Raw genomic sequence first — 26170 nt, 5'->3', positions numbered from 1 at the left:
CTGTGTAAAGCAAAAGGACTTTCAGTTTAAAAGTTTCGATCTATGGGGCTGGAGCGGAGGGTTAAGAGTACCAGCTGCTCCTGCAGAACCCGAGTTCCATTCCAAGCGCCCACAGGGTGACTCACAACCATCTGTGACTTCAGTCCCAGGGCATCCAACACCCTCTTCTGGCCTCTTCGGGCACTGGACTCATGTGCAAGCAAAACACCCATACACGTAGCATGAAAAGGTAAATTGTGGGGTGCAGAGCAGGCCCTGAGTATCTGAAGTCCCGAGCGGATTCGTGTTGTTGACATGAGAGCAGCCATGTTAAAGACCCAATAGCCTCAGAGCCATAAGCGTGGCAAAGCCTTCCTCTAGTGCCTGTGTGAATGTTGACAGTGTGTGCAGAAATTGTCTACCAGTCTTTTCTGGATGTTTACCACCTGAAGACAACTTCCCATGGAGGCTGCACCGACTGAAATTAGACTACCTGATCCCAGTGACTTCTGTGTGTCTGTGTGTCTGGATGTCTGTCTTTTCTTCATTCCTTTGCTACCTTAGTTAGATCTATCCTGGGAGTCTTGCAAGGATGGGTCAGTAAATAAATTTCAGAGGGGGGGGGGGGTGAGGAGGGAAGGAGGAAGGAGGGAAGGAGGGGGATTTCTGCTCTTTCACAACATTCAGTTTTGGTTCCCAGCATCCACAGAACAACTCAGGAGAGTCCATTACTCTACAGGAGGGTCTGCTGCTCTCTTCTGGCCTTTGTGGGTATTGCATGCAAATGGTATATAGCCATGCACACATACACATAAAATAAAAATAACCTTTAAAAACAAAAACATTATTTTTAGCAAGGTGTGGTGGTACACACCTTTAATCCCAGCTCTTGGGAGGCATAGGTAGGAAGACCTCTGTGAGTCCGAGGACAACTTGGTCTACAGAGCTTGTTCCATGATAACCAGAGCCACACAGAGAAACCCTGTCTCATTAAACCAAAAAGGTAATCTCAAACACAGAAATTCCTATCTGGAATCTGAGTTTTGTTCTCTGCAGGGCACAGTGAGATATTGCCTCATTCTGTGCCTTCCACATCCAGGAGAGAAGGACGTCACAGACTTGAGGTGCCCCCTAAAGTCAGGACTCCTGAAAGGCCCTCTTGTCAGTTTTCCTTGGTTTGTCTCAGCTGCCTCTGAGTGAGTCAGGACTATGCTATTACTCACACTGGGAGCCACAACCCGAAGCTCCAAACTGAGACATTCTTCACGCGCATCCAGAGAAGCCCTCCCCTCAGGTCCAATGGAGCAAGGGTGTATCCAAACAGAGGTGATAGGCCTCTGTTTGAGCCCGTGTGCAATAGGCCTGGGCTCAGCAGAGGAGCGTATAGCCAGGACCCTGAAGGAGTCAGGATGCTTACCGCATGGCGTCTTCACCATCTCTGGGATGCTGAAGCCTCCTGGACCTGCACCCCTTTGCTGCCAGACATAGTGTGGTCCCTGGTGCTCAACTCCACCACACACAGTCCTCTTGCTCCTCTCCCCTCCACCGTTTTGCCTTCCGTACTTCCTCTTGTTATCTGGTCCTCCTGGGTGTTCTGTCTGCCTTGCTTCTACCTGGTCCCAGTGACAACTCTCAAGGACCCAAGCAAGATTCAAGCTCTGGCAGGCATCTCTCCATAAGCTACCCCCCCCCCCAAGTCTGGCTGTGAGCAGCAAGAAATGGGGACGGGCAGAGGTGACTCGGCTTAGTGGCCAAAGCCAAAGCACATGGTGAGGCATGCAAGGTGGGGGTGGGGAAGGGCTTGGACCATTTCCCTCCCCTTCCAGACGCCATGGCCAGAAAAGCCTCACCTCACATTTGGAAACCCAAGCACAAGGTCTAGGTGGTCACCCAGACGCTTCCCAGGATGAGAGGAAATGAAACTCACTTTCAAGTCGGAGCTGAAGGGACCTGTCTGGGACAAACTGTTACCCCCCACCCCCAGATGCATAAACCCAACCCTGAGAAATCGGTTATTCAGTGAGAAGCACCAAGTTTAATATTAAAATCTTTCCCATTTAAAAAAAAAGTACAGATAGGAAAACTTAACAGCATATAAAATAGCACTTCCGGTGTCTAAATGTGGGTTATCTCGAGTCCTACAAGTACTTGTAAACCTAGGTGATTCTATCTTTGGTACCATTGTGAGCAGTACTCCCCAGCCTCTGCTGCTCCAAGCGGGGAGATGCCAGCTAGCCAACCAGCTAGCAGGGAGGGTCCCCAGAAAGGCTGACTTCCCCCCACTCCCTAGTCCCCAGGCACTTGCAATGTTCATTGGTTCAGGGTTAGAACTGTTTCTGTGGGGTGCTCCCTGGGGACGGGGGCAGCTGGCAGTTGAGGTGGTAATCCCGTCAGCATCTTCCTCTCATTGCCCATCTCAAGTCTCTTGTCCTGCATGGGACGTCTGTCCTCACTGTCCATCATGTCTGTCCACACGCTGCTGGTGACAGTGGCCCGAGGTAACCTGGCTTGCCTTCTCTGCCACTCTTGCTGGCTTCATGATATGAAAAAAGGGTCTCGTGGTCTCTTCTGTGTCCTCAGGACAGCTGTAAGGGGGTTTCCTAGGACACTCACTGTCACTCCAAGTCAAGGTCTGGGCAGTTGCACTTGGAGACTTGAAGAAGAGGCTCGGTTCCTGAACCCCCAGAGTGTGAAGTGTATCAGGGATCTTCCAAGAGCTCAGCTGACCCCTAGAAAGATCAGTTTAAGGACTTGACCCTGCTTCCTCGGGACAAGAGCAAACTCCCAGAACATACAAGAATTGTACTATTGACAGGGTACTCAGAGTCTATGTGTCCAACTTGCTTTTCAAAGGGGAAAGAAAACTGGTCCCCAGAGAGAACAAGGAAAGCCCCCAAGGTCTCATAGCAGGTCCAGCGCAGAGCCAGGGCTCCTAGTGGTAGGTACACACTTCAGGCAGATGCTTAGCCTATCACAGGCGTGGACAATGGCCCTGCAGACTCTGGTGGGTGGGTCAGCTGAGAGTGACCTGGGGACTATTCTAGGACTGGTGGGGCTGAAAGGAGTGGGTGCTTCCTGTGGCCAGGTGTGCCCTGAGTGCCCAGGCAGGGCTGCAGGCCAGAGCATTCTGTACTCGGCCTACCTTCACCACTAACAGCATTCATTAAGCATGGCTGGCCCCAGACCAGCTCGGGCCTGGGAAAGCTAAGACCAGGGGAGGTGGGCTCTGAATGAAAAGACCTTGTCCAAGGCTGGTTACAGTTTGGCCAGGAGCCAGACACCAGGTCCTTGCCTGATTCTTAGGAAGATCAAAGTAGAGCAATCCAGCTGAGGGGCAGCTGCTACACAGGAGGATATGAACACACCACCGTACAGTCGTGGATTTCTGCAGGAATCCGGGCTCCAGACCTGTCCTGTAGCCAAGTACAACTCTTCCTCTTACATTTGGGGAAACTGAGTCCCCTGGAGGAACCCTGGTTCAGAGTCCCATGACCTTCCCGAGGCAGAGTTCTCTTGCCTCCTAAGCTAAGCTGGGTCCCTGGACCTTGAGTGCTGCAAACCAAGGGCTTTCCTCGAGGGGACAGCTTGTGGCAGTGTAGCTGCTGGGAGGCCAGGCCAGGCCAGGCCAGGCCAAGAGGGTTGGGTTCTGGGAGGCAGAAGGGAGATTCGGGCAAAATGGAGTGATGTCAGTTCCTACAGGAAGCTGTCCTCTGCTTCAGCCAGAGGTCCTGGGCAGCCTGAATCCTGTGGCTGCTCCAGTTGTGCCTCAGGCTCTGCTTGCTGTGGCTCTTCTTGGAGCTCCAGGGGACTGTCGCAGGAGATGGTGGAGGAAGTGTTGACTTCATTCAAGGTGGAACTAGAGGAAGGGAATAAGTCAGAAAGGAACCGGGGAAACCCCAAGAAGATAACAGCATTATCTAAGAGGTTTCCGTGTGTTGTCTTTACACACTGAGAGGCCTGTACCCCAAGGGGAGCACAGCTCAGAGAGGTTATGTCATGGCTCCACCACACACAGCGGGTGAGTACAGGGAGCTAGAACTTGAGAGCGGGAAGACCAGGCTCTCAAGTTTCTGTCTCATCCCCGCTTGTCAGGAATCCATCTTTGTGCTCAGGGAGATGACAGTATCTCAGTCCTCCCCTAGGGCTGTTTTCACCTTACAGAAAAGGAAACTGAGGTTTGTGGAGGCGGAGCATCTGGTCTGAGGTCACGAGACAAAGTGACCTCGCAGTGAACTCTTGAGTTGACCCTGCTCAGCCTAACACCACCCCTACCCACCTCCCAGCCCCACACCCACCCCATGCCCGCCTGACAATGCCTGTCTCATTAACGAGAGGCAAATGAGACCTTCAGGGCCTGCAAAGGCCTTTATGCACTGCTAGTTCCTACAGAGAAACTGAGGCCCTCAGAGACAAGGCCTATCCAAGTTTCATAGTGACGGGCTAGAAACAGAAGCCAGCCTGTGTCTCCTACCACTCATCCATGAGCTAGGTCTTGATTTTGGGGAGTTCCCTCTCTGGCTGAACATCAATCCAGGAAAGGCATAGGGCTCCCCAGAATGCATCCCTTAGTGGGCTCTACTATAACCCAAGGCAGACCATGTCTCCCTTCCCCTGTCTGAGTTCTAACCTGGATTTGCAGCTCTTCCATCTTCTACAAACAGGCTACCTGGATATGGTGTCAAGGGCAGCCATAACCCCAAGTAACAGTTGGGAAATGCTAAATGTTTCCTCTTTGTCCTCGGGACTAGCACAAGACCTAGAAAGGGTCCTGTAGTTGTGATGTCCTTAAAAGGAAGAGCTATCTTGCAAATGGGTTCTAGAATAACTTGTTTCTTTCCAGTCTGCCTTTCTTACCTGCAGCTCTAAGTGCTGAGTAAACTTCAGCCTTACTAGCCACTGGCAAGAGTTAGTCCTTACTCTAGCTAGCTGACAGTCCTTCTGTGGCAAGTCTGGTTACACACACACACACACATGAACACACGCACTATATGCATGAGTGCCTGGGGCCAAAGGGTCAGGGTGGCTACCTGGCAAGGCTGGGGGACCCCTCTGGGAGACCTTCATCAGCAACGTCAGGCTTGGGGTCAGGTAAGGGGATGATGTAGTCATTGTCACTCTCATTGGGCTGCACGGCAGTGTAGAGAACAGAGCTGGTGTCCAGAGGGGATCGGAGGCTGTGGATCCCCGGAAAGCGGGCTTGGGACCTCAGGATGGCAGGATGGTCACTCCTCAGGAACTCCTCATCTACCTGCTGGTACTTCTGCTCCGTAGGACAGGGAATGAAAAAGGAGTTTGATGGGCAATGTCTTAGAAACCCTATACCCTCGTTTATGCTCAGAGAATGAGGTCCTACACAAAGCTGCCCTGGTGAGCAGCCTTCCTACCTGGCATCCCAAGACAAGTTCAGAGTTCCCTAGGGAGGGCAGGTAGTCAAGCATAGTAGCCAGGCACGGTAGCCAGATTACCATGACCCTAACTCCCAACCCACTTCAGACTAAACAGATATGGGCTCCCATACTACTATGGTCTCCCACAACCTCCTGTTGTGGCTGCAGGTCAGTGTCCCTTGCAATGAAACAGTGATGGCTTCTCTTTGTCTCTATCTCCCTAGGACCACCCCAGATGGGAAGACAAGAAGCTGAGGTCCGGACAGACTCGTCCTGTCAGACTTGCGTGAACCTGGAACAAGGTTCAAGTAGTTGCTGTGCGGGTTCCAGAGAGTCTGGGGTTGCTCACACTTCCGAAGGAACCCCAGTGTTGTCAGGGTTCACAGGTTTGACAGACAGGATTATCTACTGCACCTCTCTTGGACAGATCAATCAGCTTCCACATTTTTTGATTCTTTTAGAATAAATAAGTAGTTCTGGCTCAACCCTTTCTAGCACCAGCAGAGAAACCCAGGCCCAGAGCCTGGGTGAGGATCATTTCCTCCCCAAATCCCAGCACATTACATCAAGCCAACTGCACAGGGTTTGGATGAGAACTCTGTCTTCCACCCTGCCTTGGCTCCACATACCTTTTTATAGCCTTCACCCAGAAGCCTCTCCAGGAGCAGCACCAGCTGGGAGAAGGGGGGTCGAGTCTCAAACTTTTCTTCCCAGCATTTCTGCATGATCTCATAGCTGAGGGAGGCAGAGAGAGAGTCAGAGTCCCCTCTGCAGAGGCAGGGCTGTGGAGTGCACAGCCTCAGAACAAGGTGCAGGGAGAGATGCTGGGGGAGGAGCTCCCGACGCCTTGTTTATCCTATCATTGCTTCTTACTGATCTCTTGGGAAGTCTTCCCAGCTTCCCCCATTCACATGATTCAGCAGAGTCTAAGGCATCATGGGGAAGAACACTGTAACCTGAATTTGGCCAATAGGGATTCTCATCCTCCCAACTCAGCACCAGTTCTGATGGTATGTGACCAAACTGAGCCCTTAAAAGCTCAGCGCTGGTCTTTTGCTGGAGCAATGCAAGCAGTAAGGTATTGTGGTGCTAATGGTAGCCACATGAGCAGGGCAGGCTTGAATTTGAAGCCAGCATAGAGAAAGTGGAGACCTGGTCTGGGACCGAACTTCCTGGTGGTGCCATTTTGAACACCTTGATCCAGTTCTAGCAATACTCATTTAACCTTTGAACTAGAGTTGCATGCCCCCCTGGAATCCTCAAATTCCTCCCAAATGCACTAGGTTCCACTCACATCTCGTCGGAGGCATGAGCAGGCTGGGCCATGCGGTAGCCCCTCTTGATGGCATTGTAGAACTGGTCGTTCATGGGCAGCTCTGGGTAAGGGGTGCCACCTGTCATGGAACAGAGACAGGGACATACTGTCTCAGGATGTGGGGAGTGGCAAGGTGTCCTCTCAGGCATGCTATACTGTCTTGGCATATATGAGAACACAATGCCCTTGGCATTGGAAAATAGACTCCACACAGAGATGGAAACAGAGAAGCAATAGATATCTAAGCAGGGTTTGTTTGTGTTTGTGTTTCTTCTCTTTGATTTTTAAAGATGGAGTCTAGGTAGCTCAGGCTGGCCTCAAACTTTCCATTTTCCTGCTTCCCATATCCTGAGATTACAGCTATACACCATTACAGCGGCTTCAAGCATGTTTTTGATATGTCTAATCCCTTTGATACTTGGATGGGAAAATAAAGACCCAGAGTTGGCAGAGGACTTGCCAAAGCCTTAGAATTAGAAGAGTGGCACTGTCTGGACTTGCCCCTAAGTCCTGGCTCATGTCTGAGCATCTGTCCCACAGTCCTCTACTTCCAGGCCGAGGAGCAATCAGGAGGGAGATAGAAGTGGAAGGGTAGATGCTCTGGTGCATAGCTTGGGGCTAGGGGAAGAAGTGGCTCACCCAGTGTGAAGATCTCCCAGAGTAGGATCCCAAAAGACCAGACATCACTCAAAGTGGTGTAGAGGCTGTTGAAGATGCTCTCTGGGGCCATCCACTTCAGAGGCAGGAAGGTCTGAAGAAGTGAAGACAGGCACTGAGCACATAGAGTCTCTAGCCAGTCCACCCCTGGGAAGGAGGAGGCTCAGCAGCTCCCACACCAATTCCTTCTCACTCCACTCTAAGGCTCTAAGCACACTCCTGGCCAGAGCATTGGGAAGCTGTTTCCTAACTCACTGTCTAGAGACCTGGTAGCCTGTAACCCTGGGGGAAGCCCCAAGAGTGTGCTATGCCTTGAAGTGGGTAGCCAGGGACATGCCCAAGGTCTCTGGGGTCTGTAGTTATTCTAACACTGGACTTCAAGACCTGTCTTACCATATCATTTGGGTTACTCCTCTGTTCACCTTACATCTCTGTCTATACCTCTTCCTGCTCACCTGGGGCCCACTGTAGCTGGTCCTGATTCAGCCCCCACTGTGACATGTGGTCCTGACCCTCTCCCCATCTTTTCCCACTGTGCACAAAGCTAGGTGGCTCTTTGTCCAGCCTCTGCTCATAGCTGAGCAGCACTGGCATCTCTACTGGCACAAAAAGTAAGCAGTGGTCCCATACTGAAGTGTGGCCACATGGATTGGAGGGAACCTGTACCCAGGGACAGAGGCACCTGGGGACAACCCCACGGATGGTGAAGTCACTCACGCTGCCTTTGGAGATGTAGTTTGAGTCCCTCATGATGTCTCGAGCCAGGCCGAAGTCACAGATCTTGACCAGCTTGCCCTCGCAGATGAGCACATTCCTGGCCGCCAAGTCTCGGTGAACACACTGGATCAAGGAAGAGGGGAGCTGAAGCCAAGGAGCAGTTGTGGGGGAAGACCCTCTGGGTCAGCACTTTAGGAAAAAATGTGTGCCTTCCCAGGTGTGTGGTTTCTCAATGCCCTTGTCCATCAGAGAGTCGGGAGCTATCTCATGGGGCCACACATGTGGAAGGCTCTGGTTGGCTAGCTGCCCTCTCTCCTCACAGTTTTGCCTTGCCCCATCAGGACCATACATACGTTCTTAGAGGCTAAGAAGTCCATGCCGTTGGCCACTTGGTAGCTGAAGCCCACGAGGTCTGTGTAGCTGAGCACTGGTGAGTCGTTGATTAAGGTGGCGCGATAGGTCCTTTCAGGGGCTAGAGAGCAGAGGGTTATGGGTTACTTTGCGTGTACCATAAGCTTAGAAGAGCCCTGTCTTTAGGCTTGTGGATTTGAACAGGCAATACTAGTGACTGCTAAATCTCTAAGTGTTCCCTGGGGAGAATAAATTCCTAAGTGTCTAACCCAAATCTCTTCTGCTTTCTTTTTTTAAAAAAGACTTATTTATTGATTTTATGTATGTGAGTACATTGTTGCTGTCTTCAGAAACACCAGAAGAGAGTATCAGGTCCCATTACAGATGGTTGTGAGCCACCATGTGGTTGCTGGGAATTGAACTCAGGACCTCTGGAAGAGCAGACAGTGCTCTTAACTGCTGAGCTATCCCTCCAGCCCATCTCTTCTGCTTTCATTGTGTGCACTGTCAAGAAAAACCTCTGGTCTTAGCCCTGGGACCTCTAACTAAAACTCTTCTGCTTGTTTCTCAGGACATTCACCACCATGGGTCAACTCAGATCTTCCTCCAGGCCCTAGGAGACCACCTTCATCCATCTCTCCCCTTCTTGCCCGTTATGTGCGTGCTCTGGAACCAGCCACAGGACTTGGGACAGGGCTCCACTGCATAGAAGCACTGGGCAGGCAGCCAGCCTCCATCTCCACGTGAATGAAATGAGCTAGCTTCCTCCCAGGGTTGCTCCAAGACTATGGTACATTAAGGACTTTGAAAGGAAGACATTGCTGTGCGTATTGGATGAGCCTGTTTAGGCGTGATAACAGTATCCACTTACCAGATGGGACATAGTTATCATAAGGGGCCATGTAGCTGGGGGACTCAATGTCTGCGTATTTGATGTCTCCTTTCATGTCCAACATGGGCACGTAATCTATAGATTCATCCTTGCTCATATCCATGTAGCCACCGTCACTCTCCCCAGTCAGGTTCAAGTGGCTGTAGGCAAAAGAATGGGATAATGAAAAGCCATGGTTTTTTCTTCCTGCTCCTGTCCCCTGTACAGCCTGAGCCCATGGGGCCTTGTCATTTGTAGATTCATTTCCTCAGTCACTGATCTCCTCTGTCTGTCACCATACAGTGTGAATGACTGTGAACCAAACCCCTTCAACTAACCTGTGTGGCCCTGAGCTGTGCCCTGGGGCTGCCAGAATGACAAAAGACCCAACATCTATTCTCAGAGTTCACACCCCCCAAGGAGTGATTGCAACAGCCAGGACCAGTGTGTTAAGTGGGTCTGTAGAGAGGCGTCTCTCTAGCACCACCTACCTCAGGGGGCTGGGAGGTGCACAGTCTAGAATGGCAGCAAGGCCTCACCTGGACACACCCTCCCTACAGCCTTAGCTCCCAGGGAGTGATAGAACTAAATAGGCGGTGCAAGGAGATGGGCCAGTGTCAGAGAGGACGGGGGGGGGGGGGAGGAGGGGGTGCATTCTCACATCCTCTGTGTGCACCTTTCCAGAGCTGCTCTTCTGTTAGCCTTTTAAGTCAACAAGCAACATCAGTCATCAGAAGTCATCAGAAACAGAGGTGGGTTTGCCCATAGGGTACTGGGGAGACTGGCTTGGAGAGGACAGGGGAGCTATGGCTGGGAGCCTGGCTCTCTGTCCCTTATATCCTTAAAGACAAGACACCTAGAAACAAGACACCTAGGACACAAGGATGGTCCATGGGTTCAAGGGGTCACATCTGCAGAAGGCTTAGGATGGAGCCTGGCTCACTGAGACGACACACACACCCATCATCATCATTACTATCTGGTCAGAGTGCTGGCTCTGGCAAGTGACTGCCCCAGTGCCCATACTTTCATCTTGGACTCCTGGACAAGGAGCGCCCATATGCCTGGCAGGCACTCACTGGGTGCTGCCTCCCTCGTACCTGGGTAGGGAGAACCCCACTGGCAGGGCGTTGCTGTAGAGCTCAGCACTGGGCGGACAATGCTTGTTGGAGTGTCGCTGCAAGAAGGTGTGTTTGTTCCGGTGCAGGTAGTCCACCAGATCACCGTATCGGCAGTATTCCGTGATGATGTAGATGGGCCCTGCAGGAGGACAGGCTCAGGGACAGCCTCTGAGGAAGGCCTCAGTCTTCCCAGCATGACCACAAAACCAATATAGAGTCTTGGGTGTGGAGACACAGATAGCAAGATGGCAGAGATGCTGGCACCTTGCAAACCTGGGTTGTTTCCCTGCCTCTGTGGTTGTAAGCAAGCTGTTCATCTCCAGGGTCCTTCCTCTGTCCACCTGGCCAGGGGCTGAAATCCACCCTTGGGGTTGACATGAAGACCCCTGAGATGCCTTTGAGGGCTCAGCATGTAGCAAGCCTATGATATCGGTTGCTGCTGCTGTTTTCAGACTGGTACACATTTCGGATTCTGCTCTACATAGAGCAGGTGAACGTGACTGTTAGTGCAATTTGCTGATTACACTTAAGTTCAATGCACTGAGAGCCATCTAACAGATGAAAATAACACTTTTGAAATACGGTCATTGCCCCTGATATAGCTGCCTCTTGTGAGGCTATGCCAGGGCCCAGCAAACACAGAAGTGGATGCTCACAGTCAGCTATTGGATGGAACACAGGGCCCCTAATGGAGGAGCTAGAGAGAGTACCCAGTGAGCTGAAGGGGTCTGCAACCCTATAGGTGGAACAACAATGTGAACTAGCCAGTACCCCCCAGAGCTCGTGTCTCTAGCTGCATATGTATCAGAGGATGGCTTAGTCGGCCATCATTGGAAAGAGAGGCCCATTGGTCTTGTGAACTTTATGTGCCTCAGTACAGGGGAACGCCGGGGCCAGGGGGTGGGAGTGGGTGGGTGGGGGAGTGTGGGGGAGGGTGTGGGGGACTTTTGGGATAGCGTTGGAGGTGTAGATGAAGAAAATAACCTAATTTTAAAAAATTAAAAAAAAATCTTCCAAGCTGGGGCTTGCACAATACTAATTCCAGCTTTCAGCAGACATGTCTCAGTGAGTTTGTGGCCATTTTGGTGAATATAGCAAGTTCCAGGACAATTCGTACATAGATTCGGTCTCTCTACTGTTCCCCAAATAAAATCCCAAGAAAATTCTAAGTCTAATATCTTTACTGGTGAATTCTGTCAAACATTTAAGTATGAATATAATATTAGGGGTTGTTTTTGATTAATTTATACTTTTGATTGGGTGTTTTCTTCATTTGCATTCAAATGCTATCCCAGGAGTCCCCCAGACTCTCCTCCCCCGCCCCCACTCCCCTGCCCACCCACTCCCACTTCTTGGCCCTGGTGTTCCCCTGTACTGAGGCATATAGGGTTTGCAGGACCAAGGGGCCTCTCTTCCCAATGATGGCCGACTGGGCCATCTTCTGATACATATGTAGCTAGAGACACGAGCTCCGGGGGTACTGGTTGGTTCATGTTGTTGTTCCACCTACAGGGTTGCAGACCCCTTTGGCTCCTTGGGAGCTTTCTCTAGCTCCTCCAATATTAGTTTTAAACAATTACTTGAGAAAGTGGAGGGAGCTGCCTCCTTTATTTATAATGAAGTATGTTTTGCCTTGATAGAAATATAAAAGGCCTATAAGAGAAGTAGAACCCTCATGAATAAAGATACAAGAATTCTTTTTTTAAAAAAAGAAAAAAAAAAGAAATACGGTCATTGCAAGCACAGACAACAGTCCATGCGCAATGTACTTCTGTATTTAGGCTGATTACACAACACCGAGGAAAATCCCAGATCTCACAACAAGCAGCTGCAAAGGGCAATAACTTCATGATTATTACGATGTTGACAGCCCAGTGGGTAACCAGGCCCTCAGATCATCGCAGTTGGCAGAATGACTTCCAACACTGATGTAAACAAAGCCAGTTCCTGGTTAGTACATGGATGGGCTCTGTTACTTTCTCACGGTTTTCAAAATGTATTGTGGAAATATGAAAAAGGAGGTGGGAGGGATGGTCAGCTGTTAGGAGCACTTGTTCATGCAGACAACCTTGGTTCAATACCGAGCACCTACCCACTGGCTCACAACCATCTGTCACTCCAGTTTCAGAGGATCTGATGACCTCTTCTGGCCTTCTCAAGTACCAGACACACATACATATGCACGCACACACACACACACACACACACACACACACACACACACACAGGAACACTGACATACAGGCAAGACTTCATCATGAAGGCAGGCAGGCAGGCAGACAGGCAGGCAGGCAAGGAAGGAAGGAAGGAAGAGAGGAAGGAAGAGAGAGAATAAGAAAGAAAGAAAGAAAGAAAGAAAGAAAGAAAGAAAGAAAGAAAGAAAGAAAGGAAGGAAGGAAGGAAGAAAGAAAGGAAGGAAGAGAGAGAGAGGAAGGAAGAGAGAGAATAAGAAAGAAAGAAAGAAAGAAAGAAAGAAAGAAAGAAAGAAAGAAAGAAAGAAAGGAGACAGGAAGGAGACAGGAAGGAAGGAAAAAAGGAGAGAAGGAAGAATGAGAAAGAGAGAAAGAGAGAGAGAAAGAGAGAAAGAAAGAGAGAAAAAAGAAGGAAGGAAGGAAGGGAGGGAGGAAGGAAGGAAGGAAGGAAGGAAGGAAGGAAGGAAGGAAGGAAGGAAGGAAGGAAGGAAGAGTCATAAAAGACTTGAATTCTAAAGCTGCAGGAACTAGCGGCCTGAAGAATCTCTTCATCATGAAGGAGTTGTGATTCTGAGATCCTGAAACTAAGTCCATCTAGGACAGTGCAATAAGAACGCTGAGCGGCAGGTGTGTGGACATTCTGCTGGAGTGTCCTGTGTTGCTGGTGGACTGAGGGAGAACAGGAAAGAGAGGAGCCCCAGAATCCTCCAGGTTGTGGGTTCGGTACCTCCTTTGGTGCAGGCCCCCAGCAGGTTGACCACGTTCAGGTGGGGTCCAAGATGACTCATAATCTTCAGCTCGGACATTAAGGCTTGCTTCTCGCTACTTCTGGCTGTCGCTGGAGGGGGGAGAGGGACTCAGCCTGGGTGGGCCACTGAGGTGGTATAGAGGCCCTGCCAGGGCCTACTCTGCTTCCTCTGCCCCATCCTGTCACACCACCAGTGTCCTAGGGTGGACTGTATTAGAGAGGGAAGAAGGTGGGAGGCGGGGAGAGAAGGAGGAAGAAGCACCCTTCGGTCCCACAACCTCAGGGCCAGGCTCCTTCAGAAGAAACAAAAAGCCCAGGGAAGGGAGGGACCGAGTGAGGCCTCGGGTGTGAAGAAGGGGCGGGTGGACTCACATTTCAGCATCTTGACAGCCACTTTCATGGTGGCCTGCGAATGGCTCAGACCGTGAGCTGTGGCCTCCACCACCTGTCCGAAAGCCCCAGAGCCAAGAGTGCGTCCTAGGATGCATAGAGACCCTCAGCTCCTGGAAGCTAAAGCTTCAAGCTTCATCCCATTTCCCATTTAGGTTGGGGAATATTCCCTTAGATCACCCTCCACATCCCTCCAACCGCCCTACTGTGCTCCCCTTGGGAAGTTTCCCATCCTCTGGGTCTCCTCTAGATCCTGCATGCTATCTGCCTCCCCTGTAGTCCCTGAAAGACCTCCTGTCTCTTAGGGACACGCACAACTCCTTTGCACCTGCCTCAGACTCCCTGGCCTACATCCAAAGGACTTCCTCTTTGACCTGAAGGGGTCCCATATCAGTCTTGGGATCCCTGAGTTTTGGTGCTATGGGGTCACCTTATCTTCACCATATAGAAAGGATAGTGAGATCCAGAGGATGCAAGATATCAGCTCTATGCCTTAGCTAGTAGCAACCATGATGGGAGCAAATCTGAGTGTGCCCACTGCTGCTTAACACCTCTTAGGACTGACCCAGAACAAGCTGGTCCCGTGGCAGCTCCCAGGTGGAGTCGTAAGGCAACTGCACAGGGTCCACGTAGATGTACTCATGACCGTCAGAGCTCACAGACTCAATGACCTTCCATCGGATCTCATAGCGTGGCTTCTGCAGGACAAGACCAATAACAGATGAGACTGTCAGAGGGCATCTTTGGCCTTGAGCCTATCAGGTCCAGACCTTTAGATGGCAGATGAGACAAGAGACTCGGGCATCCAGCGAGGACAGGGATGTTTGAAAGTGATGCAATGAATGGCTAGCAAAACCAAGGTCTCAATGAGCTCAGAGGCAGTTGGCACTCAGGGGCCCCAGGGGTGGAAAGTGTGACTGAGAAACCCTGAGGACGCAGCCTCTAGAGAGGAACTGACAGCTGCTTCACCAGCTTCTCTCTGAACTCCAGTTACTCCTCAGACGGGACGAGTAGGTTACCCTGAACATAGCATAAGGTAGGACAGATTCCAAATGTCAACTCTGTCTCTGTGGGATCTCAAAAGGATACATACAGCCTTTGGATGTGGACATCTTAGGATCTTGGAGTCATAGGATTGGAATCTTATAATGACAAGATGAAGGGGGACTAAAGTCCCAATTCAGGAATCTTAAGTGTTTGGAGCTACAGAGGGGGGAAATGTCAGAATAGAGTGTTGAAACAGATTCTTGGGGTCAGATTGCATTCTTGTGACTCATGGGAGTCTCTGTGGATAAGAGCTGAAAGAATCCTGGTGCCATGATAGTCCACCCACAAAGCACCATTTGCCCCAGGACTGAGTTGAGCTGGAAGGACCTAGGCAGAGGAAAGAGCAGGGGTCAGGAGTGCTGGACCAATTGCACCAGACCATGCCAGCCCAGCAGGGACTGAGGGAACTGGAGACTCAATGATGCTCCAAGTCAGCCCCCAGCTGAGCTCCATGTTATGCCTTTTGGGTCGGATTGTGTGACACCAAGAGGGAATATGGGTACCACCCTGCACCCACAGGCTTACCTTCTGCCACAGCATGATGAGGATGATGAGAGAGATGACGGTAAGGACCACTAAGGCCAGGATGGCTGAGATCACCACCACTTTGAAGGGCAAGGCTGAGGACAGAGACCAGAGCAGGCTATAAGCAAACAATCACTGGGTAGCTGCCCTCTCCATCTTGTTGTGACCATCACTGATCCCTTGGACTTGCTCTGCCCAGCACATAAGCTCTTACTGCCTAGATAGCTGGCCTCTGGGACCACACTCTGGTCTTTCCTATAAGCCCTTCAGTGACTCCCCTCTCAGATGACAACCAGGCTCAGGCTGGCTTCTACACTGTCCTGCTAGGCTGGGGAAACTCTCTTCTGGTTCCTGAGCATGGCCTGTGCCTCTTACAGCATCAGGCACCCTGGGGACCAGGCCATGCCACCCCATCATCTGAGTCCATGCCTTTTGGGGCTGTCATGCCTGGGTCATTCCTAACCAAATGGCTGAGACACTGAGTGTCTCCAGAAAGAGCTGACTCTGAACGTCAGCAGTCTGATGAATCCACACCCAGAAAGAAGTCTGTTCCTCTCAGCCTCACCTTGGGGACCGCTAGTCTGTGTGGTGGTGCAGTCAGTGTGCACCTCCTGGGGCACTGAGGTGAACATGCAGGTGTACTTAGGCCTCGCTGAGCCTTGAGTTCTCTCTAGCCCGAGACTTCAGCCTCACTGCACTGCTTCCCTAGTCAGCCTGGCTGAACCCCCAACCCCTGTCCTTTCCCACTTGGCAATAGCTGCTGTGTTCTGGGAATTTGTTTCTTCCTGCCCTCCTCTGTTCCTCAGGGAGCCTTCCTCTGGCTTAGCCCCATCCTTTCCTTCTTAGGGTCACTGACTGACATTTCTGTTCTCTCTTCCTGACATCCCCCGCACCCTGGTCTTACAAAGGAAGCCTGCACCCTCCAGGGACCCATCAGAGTCATCCTGGGTCTCTGTGTAACAGCACACGGTGTCCTGTGCAGGCGTCACACATGACTTTTCTTCTGCATTTACTCAGGCTCAGAGTGAGTCTACATGTCAGGCTGCACAATTCCGCTGTGCCCACTTGCTCATGGATATGTGTGCATGGATGAGAGTATGGGGGAATAGGACATTTGATTTTTTTTAATATCTAGACAGTAAGGACTTATGTGCTTGGCAGAGCAAGTCCAAAAGGATCCGTGATGCCCACAGCAATCAATACATTTCTTATATATTTTTGTATCTATATATGTGTGCATTTGTATGGCTGAATTCCACATGTGTGGATGTTGATGGAGACCAGTAGGTAGAAGATCCATGGGATCTGGAGCTACAGGTGTTGGGTTGTAAGCCACCTGATGTGGGTTCTGGGAATGGAACTCAGGTCCTTTAAAAGAACAGCAAGTGCACCTAGCCTCTGAGACATCTCTCCAGCCCCAGTAAGGATGTTTTAAAAGTTCATCCTTCTTCTAAGGGCAGGTGACAGGCATGTGCATAGGCAGACATGTACTAGTCTGTGGATACCTCTGGGTGTGTGTGCATCTGTGTGGATGTGTGCATGTCTCTGTGTTTGTGTGCATGTGCACTTGTGTCTGTGTCTGATTGTGTACAAAATGCTCTTTGAGGCTCTGCTTGCTCTGACGTCTGTATCTGTATCCTGTATCTGTATTCTGCATCCTGTAGCCCCATTCCTTACCACTTCCCTCCCTCTCCCCTGTCCTGCCCCAAATCCACACAGTTTGCCCTGCAGCCAGACTTGTTTGCTTTAATTTCTCAGAACCCACTCAGCCACTAGGCTTTTCCACATCCCTCACAGGCTGACTAACACCTACTCATCTTGCAGCGTTTGATGTAAAACTTCCTTTTTGAGGGGATACTTCCTCAACTCCATGGTTGGCACAGGGCCTCTTCTTTCTCAGGGCCTTTTCCCTGGAAGCAGCGATCCTGTGTGGGATGGTTTACTCCTGGTCTGCCTCCCCACTCTGGATTGTCCCATCGACCTCTGTCCCCTAGCGAGTTTGGGTCCCCATCACTTACTGAATGATGCTAATGATGAAATGTGCACACAGAGGTGCAGGCAGGGATGCGTGGGAGAAAGACACACATCTGGACTCTGGCAGGCACTGTTCAAAGGTGCAGTACTTGTACATGTGTGTGTGCCCACTAATGTTCACACGTTGTCTGGAGTGTATGTATACAGAGTTGTGCTCAAGTGCTTTGGTATGTTTCATATGCTGCAATTATGTGAGTACAGACATGCGCCGTGCCAGTTTTCGCACATGCACAGGAATCATACATGCGTGTTTTATACACATACATGGGGACTGCACTCCCACATGTACATGTCATTCATTTTGTGGATTTACATACAAGTCTTAGATTTGAGCAGGCTCATACACACGGCTCACAAAAATATATTCTGCAGTTTTACATACATGAGCAGCACTGGACATGCTTGAGTAGATGCTAACATGCTATTCTGTAACATGCATGTATTCTGAAGGTCCTCAGCACAGCGCAAATGTACACATGAAGAGTGTGCACCTGAGTCCCAGGATCGCATCGTGCATACCAGTTCACCTTCTGCACACGAGAGTCAATGCATTTCATGTTTGTGGTGTTTAGAGTTGTGTTTGTGCACCTGGGCCGACGTCATATTTTGCGTGTGTGCATAGGAACGTACTCTGGTAGGTTTTTGTAATGTTCCCATGGGCTTGTGAGTATGCCGACTTGGCCTGCTTTGGGGATTCAGGCTCAGTACGGCGGGATCAAGGAAGGGGTGAGAGTCATCAGAGCCATCCACAGGTGGGGCACTCACAATGTGGGACCACGGTGACCTCCTGCGAATCTCCACCCATGGAGTTCTGCAGCATGCAGCGTACGGACAGTGGCTGATCCACGTGGCGCAGGCGCAGTGTGCTCACCACCTCGTATTCCTGATCTTCCTCCCAGAAAGTCACATTCGTTTCTAGCTGGCTCTCCTCCTTGGAACTATTCCCCAAGGGTGTGGGTGACAGTTTTCGTGGACACCTACTAGGAAACACAAAAGGACTGGCTTGCAGGCTCTCTTAATTTCCCCTCTGCAAATGAGGGAAAGTAAGACTTGAAGCAGGGTCCAAAGAATAGGCTTGATTTCCCAGTGCTTGCTCCTTAAGCAGGTTCCTACTGTGCTGCCTAGATCAACCAGCAGAGGGCGCTCCCACTCTAGAACTGAGACTCCTAAACGGCAAAATTTGCCTATTGGACCTTCAAGGATAGAAAGGCAAACCCTGAACTCTATACACTATATTACATCTAGCTCTGGTCAAAGGTACAAAACATTCACTGGGTGAATTAGACACCTCTGGGAGCCAGACCCTGCTCCTTCCTGGGTTGAGGATGGCTCAGTAAGAAAAGGAGAAATTTAGGTTAGTCACGGTATCTCCCGGAAGGCAGAGGACTGGTCTAAGATGTGGCTTAGACCTCTCAGGTGCAGAGGCCGGTCTAGATTACCCTACCTGTGCATTCTAGGCAGCTGTGTCTATTGTGGGAGGCTTGGCGTCAAGGTGTGCTCACCTTTTGAGGTCTCTGCAGGTAGACCAGGTGACATTTGGCTGAGGCATGCCCCGGCCACGACAGCGGATTGTCTGCTCCCCATTGGCAGGGTGACTCTCACTCAGCTCCAGCACACGGACGGGGACTGGACAATCAGAGAGCAGGATCAGGAAGTGAGGTGATCAGAACAGAGCACTGGAAAGGCTGTCAGGAGGATGCCCTCCAGAGTGTCCTGTCCTCTTTGTCCTGACCTCCCTCCCCCCAGGCAGGGGATGGCAGGTGAGCCTCAGACACTAGGAGTCCCAGTGTGAAAGTGACAGGTTCCTTTGGGGCACATCAAAGGGCAAGGCTCAGAGTCAGTCTTTAACATCCCTCTGAGAACTGCTCTTCAAAGAGAGAACAGGCCAGGAGCCGGGGCAGCCAAGCCCATGAAGCTAGGCACTGTTTTGTTTTCTCTGAATGTATTTGAGTGTTTTTTATATTTATGGCATATGACACTGAGTTTCCATCTACAATTGAGATGCTAAATTTGTCTTTCAAAATACATTTATTTTTAGAAAGCGAATTGACAAAACATTAAGTGGTTATCATGTCCTTCTCTGCTCCAGTCCCTGTCATAGCCCTTCCTGTCAGTCCCAACAGAAGCCAAAGCCGCCTTGTATGGAGCTGTAGTCTATACCGAGCCACAAGCTCTTACCCAACGACTACCCCCTCCAACCCCTCCATTTCTGCCCTAACCTCATGCCCCCCCATATATGCCAGCGCCCTCTGATCTGGCCACACCCAACTTCCTCCTATTTCTCTGGCAATGTGACAAGGGGTGACACATGATCTGGAGTGTCCTTTCCACTAATACCCACTTGTCCAATGCCCTCCCTCCTTCAAGTCTCACAAATGTCACCTGCAGAACAAGGCTAACCCTGATCATCTATCTATCTATCTATCTATCTATCATCTATCTATAATTTATCTATTATCTATCCATCATCAGTCTATTATCTATCATCTTTGTATCTATCATTTACCTATCATCTTTCTATCATCTATCTATCAATCATCTATCTATTATCTATCTATCAATCATCTACATCCCCAGAGAGGGGATGTGCCAGATCAACTGCCTATCATTTAACTTATCTATTACCTATCTATTTATCTATCATCTATCTTATCTATCTATCTATCTATCTATCTATCCATCTATCTCCTTCCCCACCCACTACAGTTTCATGTTACTTTCTAACCTTTCTTCGTTTTCTGTGGAAACTCCTCCTTTTCTATTTCTCTTCCCCTATGAGGATGCAAATCATAGCAGGTAGAACTCTGAACAGACTGCCATATTGAAACCACTCAGCAGAGTAGAGATTGTGTGTGAGAAGTAAAATTGTACCATCAATACATAAATGGCCCAGATTTGGGGGCGCTCCAGTACAGTCTGACAGTCACCTTCTACATCTGGGGAAACTGAGGCCCAGAGAGGGAACATGCCAGATCAACCGTCTAAAATGTAGCCTCGTGGGTTCCGGGCCCTTTGTCCAGCCTCCCCTGTGGGTGGATGGGCAGAGAAGGAAGGAAGAGAGATGGAGGAGGGAGGGAGGGGAGAGAGGGAAAGGGAGGTGGCCCTTACCATTGACCTGCAGCTTGAAGGAGAGCTGGACCTCATCGTCCTCGTGGAAGGCTCGCATAGTATAGTAGCCCGCTTCTGACACCTTCACACGTACCAGGATCAGTTCTGACACGTACCTGCGGAGCAGGCCAGGCCAGGGGACCTGCGATCAGAACTGCAGGAACCCCTAAAGCATCCTCGCCTTCCTGTAGAATGCCAAGGGGAGGGATACCCTTGCCAAGGTCACGCAGCAAGGTCGCGCAAGGGATAACAGCAGAGTCAGGATCCACTCAGTCTCCTGAGTCCTCAGCCACGGCCAGTTCCCCTAAACTACCAGGAAGGCTTGGGAAGGGCCAGGGTGTATACCCATCTCTCAAAAGCTTATCCCCATCAGAGGGGCACATTCTTGCCTGTCTGCAGATCTCTAGCCTTGGGGAAATCCTCTTCCTATCCGGTGTTTTTGCTTTTGGCCATTACCTGCTGGTTCTGTTCATCACAAGGTTAACTAAACCTCTGAGTGGCCAAGTCGTCAGTGTCTGCTACCCCCACTAGGAGGAGCAGAGCAGCCTGCGTTGCTCCTGCAGGAGCATCATACCTAGTACCTGGCATGTGTCCATCACACAACAGGCTCTCAGACAAGAAGGTCCTAGGTTTGTTGGTGACTGAAGGCCCCAGGCTGCCTGGCAGCTTTGAAGCTTCCAACATAAGTGGACTAACTGGTGCTCACCGGGTCTCAGACATGTTGCGAGTAGACAAAACTAACTCGCCAGCGCCGGAGTCACCCAAGGTACGGTTGTCCTTGAGCCACAGGACAGAAGGCATCGGATAAGCCTCGAACACCACCCGCAGCGTCCGACTCCGGTGCAGCTCAGCAATTTCTACATCTCCCAGTGTCTCCAGCAGCCGCACGTAGCCATTCTCTGCGGAAGGTACAACAGTTAGGGGCGGGCCCTGTGGGCGGAGTTATGCCCAGACACCAATGCATCCTGCCCATCTCTAGTGGAGGGTTCCTGGAGGCCAGCGCGGACTAAATGCAAGATAAACACCTTCTGGGGGCTTCTAAAAACTAGGGCACGGTTTCTTTAGGCAACAGAGCTGAAGTGCAAGCTTTGACTGGAACGGAAACAGGGATGGAATTTGACCCTAACTGATAGTGTTAGGGTCAGAGCTGAGGTTGGGAGTGGAGTTGAAGTTTTCTATTCTGGGTCTATATTATATACAGGGTGCAAGGGAACTTCAAACTAATGCAGAGGTTGACTCTGGCAACGGGGCTGTCAAGGTCTGCACTGAGGGGTTGAGAATGAACTAGGCTCGGTGGGAAGTCTAGGTTGGGCTCAGAGTTGTATGTGGGACTGCTATACTTCATTGGGGTCTAATACTGCGATAGACCCCAGGTCTGCGCCAGAGTCTGATCCAGCTCAGGGTGAGGTAGAGGACTGAGTCCAAGGAACCCACCGATCACAGAGATGTTGATGGCTTTCTCATCGCCATGGTCGTTCACACTCACTGACACGTTGCAAGTATAGGTGCCCGAATCACTCAGCTCAGCCGTGGGGATATGCAGGATGGAGCCAATGCGGGAGGGCACTCCAAAGAGGTAGTCTGTCACTGGCTCCACCAGCCGCCCACTCTGCAAAGTCAAGGCCCCAAATCAGAAGCTGGCGGGAGCTGAGATGTGCAGCCTGCCTTCCAACCTTTGCCCGGCATTACCTTCATGCGGGGGTACGTCCATTGGAAGTTCACCACATCATTGCCCATCACAATGCACCGGATGGTGATGCTCTCGCCCTGGCGGACCACAGTCTGCACGGCATTCACAGAGACGTTGATGGATGACACTGGAGTGGGGCAGAGAGACTGGATTAGGGCCAAGGATGTCATCACTAGCCAGCCACCAGCAATAGGCTTGGGAAACGCAAGTGGCCCACGGGGAAACGTCGGCTATTGTAAAAACTTCATGCACTGAGTCTATATCAGTAATAATTAAACTACCATTATATGCAAACACTGTCCTAGACACTGGGGCTAGAGGAGAGAACGCACAGACGAACCTCTTCCTTCATGGAGCTGACAATGAGATAGCCAAATCTGGAAGCCCAAATCCAGTCTTCTGGGAATCTAAATTTACCAAGCATTTTTCACACGCTAAGCACCTTAATCTCACCCTCATCTTATGGTAGGGGAGAGGGGTAGGGAGTCAGGCTCCTGGGGACCGTGTGCCTTGTGCAAACTAATCCAGATGCAAAATGGCCAAGCTGGTATCCAAACCCAGCGGGCTCCAAGCCTACACCTCTGTCCCCACCTTATGCAGCCCAGCCCGGCCCTTAGAGCACAATGACTGTGGACCAACTCCATCCTTTCTCTGAGCCAGTTTCCTTTTCAGAATGTTGAGGACACTAGATCCCTCCCACTGCTACAAGAGAATCTAATAAGATGCAGAGTTGTGCACTTAGTGAACTGATGGGCTATTCTTCTATGAAGGGCCAGAAGGCGAGGCTCACCCTGGAGGCTGTAGACGTAGTAAGTATCGGAGTCCACTTCCCTGTCCCCAATGGTGGTTTTGCAAATGTAAGTCTTGTCCTCAAAAGTACCAGTGAAACCTCGCTGGTGGTCGTAGGGTACGTGTAGGGGGATATCCACTTTCTTCTCATGTAGCGTCACCTCCAGCTGGGGGTCTGTCACTCGGCACGGAATTGTCGTCTCAGTGACATCCGTGACAAAAATGAACAGGTCCTCGGAGTCCATAGGGAGGAAGCCCATGGTGGGATCTGTCAAGAGCAGAGCCAAGGAATGAAGGTCCTGGTTAGAGTTTGTCGATTTGACATCAGCTAGAGACATCTGGGAAGAAGAAACCTCAATTGAGAAAATGCCTCCACTGCGATGGCCTGTAGGCAAGTCTGTGGGGCATTTTCTTGATTAATGATCGATGGGGAATGGCCCAGCACCCTGTGGGTGGTGCCTCTCATGAGCAGATGGTCTTGGGGTATATTAGAAAGCAAGCTAAGCAAGCCATGAGGAGCAAGCTAGTAAGCAGCAGTCCTTCATGGTCTCTGCTTCAATCCCTACCACCAGGTCCCTGCCCCAACTTCTCTTCCTGACAGACTGTAAGATATTAAAATGAAGTAGACCCTTCCCTTCCCAAATTGCTACTGGCCAGGTCATGATGTTTAATCACAGCTGGGACGGTGGGTTTCTAGCTGTCCCGTGAACTGCTTTTTGACTTTGAGCGGTCTCTTCCCCTCTCTGCCCCTCAGTCACCTCAATGCAGAATAAGGATGCTGCTCCAGTTTTGACATTGGTCCCCTCCAAACTGCATTCAAATATAACTGCCATTATAACAGTGTTTACAGGTAGGATTATTAAGGGATGATTGTCAGATGGACTGGGTGGGAAGGCCTGGCCTCGCAGCTACTTGTGAAGCAGAATGGAGAGGTTAGAGAACTGTAGATTTGAGGCCTGCCAATGCTCCTGGGTGAATTCAAGGCCAGTCATGGTGATCTAGCAACACTCTACCTCAAAATAAAAGAGTTAAAAAAAAAAACCAAATAAACCAATAATAGTGGGATCTGGAGAGATGGCTTAGGGGTTGAGAGCACTTGCTGCTCTTCTGGACAGTTTGACATTTTTTTCCTAGCACCTGCATCAAGTAGCTCACAACTGCCTGTAACTCCAGCTCCAGTGGATCCAACAGCATCTTCTGGCCTTCGTGTGGCTGACACACACACACACACACACACACACACACACACACACACATGCACTCATACATACACATGCATGCGCACACAGGCACACATACAAACACATGCACACACGCACGCACACACAGAGTGCACATTATACACATTAATAATTAATATATACACATAATAATTAATTTAGGGCTGAAGAGATGACTCCATGGCTAAGAGCACTGCCTGCTCTTCCAGAGGTCCTGAGTTCAAATCCCAACAACCACATGGTGGCTCACAGCCATCTGTAATGGAATCTGATGCCCTCTTCTGGTGTGTCTGAAGACAGCTACAGTGTACTCATATACATAAAATAAACAAATAAATCTTAGTTCAGAGGTAACATCCTTCCCTAGTATGGCCAAGACCCTGGGTTCAATCCCCAGTGTTAAAAAGAAAAGCAGAGGCATGTGGATTACTCTTAAAGGCATCACGAATTGGTGCAGTTACAAAGGATAAGTTGAGCCTCCTCTTCTCTTCTTGCCCTTCAGTCTTTTCCATGATATAAGGGAGCAAGGCTTTTGCTGCAGCTAGAGATGTAGCTCAGTGGGTAGATGGCCTGCCTAGCATTCATGAAAGAGGTGCCACAGTGCACTCAGGTGATGCAGGTAGGAGGGTCAGAGGTTCAAGGTCATCGCTGGCCATATAACAACTAGACACTGCCTCAAAAATTAAGGGAAAGATGCCCAGTGCGACAGCACCTGCCTTTAATCCCAGCACTCAGGAAGCAGAGGCAGATGGATTTCTATAAGTTTGAAGCCAACTGGATTACACAGTGAGCTCCGTACCAGCCAAGGCTACGTGTGAGACCAAGGTGGGGGGACGAGGAAGAGAGAAGAGAAGAAAAAAAAATAAAGAAGATATTCTTGCCAGATGCTGGTCCCTAGATCTTGAGGGGGCCCTTGCTAGATGCTGGCCCTTGCCACACCAGAACAGTGTGCTGGTCAATTCTGTCCTTTACAAATACTCTTGGATCTCCTGTTCTAGGAGCACAGCGAGACTGAAGAAGATGTTCTCACTGGTCATTTCCTGTTCTTCATTCGATGCTGACAGGGCTGGAGTTAGAGTGAGGAGTAAAGAGGTCATAAGCTACCTAGGGCTCAAAGAACGGGTCAGTGGGATATGGGAGCCAAAATGAACAGGTTGAAACCAACGGAGAATGCAGAATTCTTGGAAGGCGAGATCAGAGAGGGCTGGGAGCGAGCAGACAACCGGTGGAAAGAGCATGCTCCTGGACTGAGCCAGGCTGGATGCTGCTCTTTGCCTGTGTCACAAGGCTGCATCTCACAGAGCCCTGAGGTAGTCTTCAAGTTTTCTTTTGTGCTATGTGCTGTATAGATGAGGGTAAAGGAATAGGCACACAGGCTAGTGTCCTTACCTGGCACAAAGATATAGATACGCTTCCTCTCACTGAGCTCCGGCCCTAGTGAGTTGTTGTAGACACAAAAGTATTCCCCAGTGTCTCCCCCAGTGACATTGGTCAGTGTCAGCACACTGGAGAAGGTGCCGTCCTGATTCATGGCCGCTTCTTGCCAGGGCACCTGGGACATCTGTTCCCACATCACCGGAGCTGAGCCCGAGCAGGTCAGAACAAAGGTGCTGGAGATGTTGAGAACAAACTCTGGCCCAGGGGGCGTGATGACTAGGCCCCGGGAGGTCTGCGGTCCCAGGAGCCATAACACGGACAGCAACAACTGGCCTTTGAGCAGAAAGAGTCACACGTCATGGTCAGGGCAAGGAGACCTTAACCCCTCCCCCAAAGCTGTCTGGGAAGCCTGTCTGACTAACTTCCAAGACCTTAAAGAGTACATCTTCCCATTCAACGCAAGCTGCTTGCTTGACCACTGTCAGGCCCTCAAGGGCTCCTGTCCTAGGTCTCTGCCTCTTTGGACTCCAGCCTCCAAACCCCTCAGCTATGCTATGTGCAGGCAGCACACAGGAGAAAGGGGCAGGAAATCCTGTGGAAGCAATCCCTGGACCTCCAGTTCCTGCATTGCCTTCCGGGTCACTCCCTGGTC

General features: G+C 50.5%; 1 protein-coding gene across 4 annotated transcripts in view; it reads right to left on the bottom strand.

The window, feature by feature from the left end:
• Positions 1-1988: 1988 nt before the first annotated feature.
• The window catches only part of Pdgfrb (platelet derived growth factor receptor, beta polypeptide), a 39941-nt gene continuing 15759 nt past the window's right edge, over positions 1989-26170 (bottom strand). Inside the window, exons 3-23 of one of the 4 annotated variants that reach the window (NM_001146268.1) lie at positions 25531-25851; positions 22923-23189; positions 22132-22259; positions 21877-22051; positions 21149-21341; positions 20443-20558; positions 18837-18960; positions 18100-18314; positions 15301-15395; positions 14294-14426; positions 13711-13815; positions 13318-13428; positions 10378-10537; positions 9278-9438; positions 8409-8527; positions 8056-8178; positions 7321-7432; positions 6661-6760; positions 5996-6101; positions 5007-5239; positions 1989-3835 (exon numbers count right to left, since the gene is read on the bottom strand). In NM_001146268.1, coding sequence (NP_001139740.1) covers positions 3673-3835; positions 5007-5239; positions 5996-6101; positions 6661-6760; positions 7321-7432; positions 8056-8178; positions 8409-8527; positions 9278-9438; positions 10378-10537; positions 13318-13428; positions 13711-13815; positions 14294-14426; positions 15301-15395; positions 18100-18314; positions 18837-18960; positions 20443-20558; positions 21149-21341; positions 21877-22051; positions 22132-22259; positions 22923-23189; positions 25531-25851 — 3260 coding nt within the window. In that variant the 3' untranslated portion in view covers positions 1989-3672. The other 3 variants (NM_008809.2, XM_011246856.2, XM_030250361.1) reach the window with 3 other exon arrangements.

Source organism: Mus musculus, chromosome 18 (genome assembly GCF_000001635.26).
Source record: "Mus musculus strain C57BL/6J chromosome 18, GRCm38.p6 C57BL/6J".
Lineage (NCBI taxonomy): Eukaryota > Metazoa > Chordata > Mammalia > Rodentia > Muridae > Mus > Mus musculus.
Note: the sequence above shows the minus strand (reverse complement) of the source record. Positions and strands in the feature narration are given on the sequence as shown.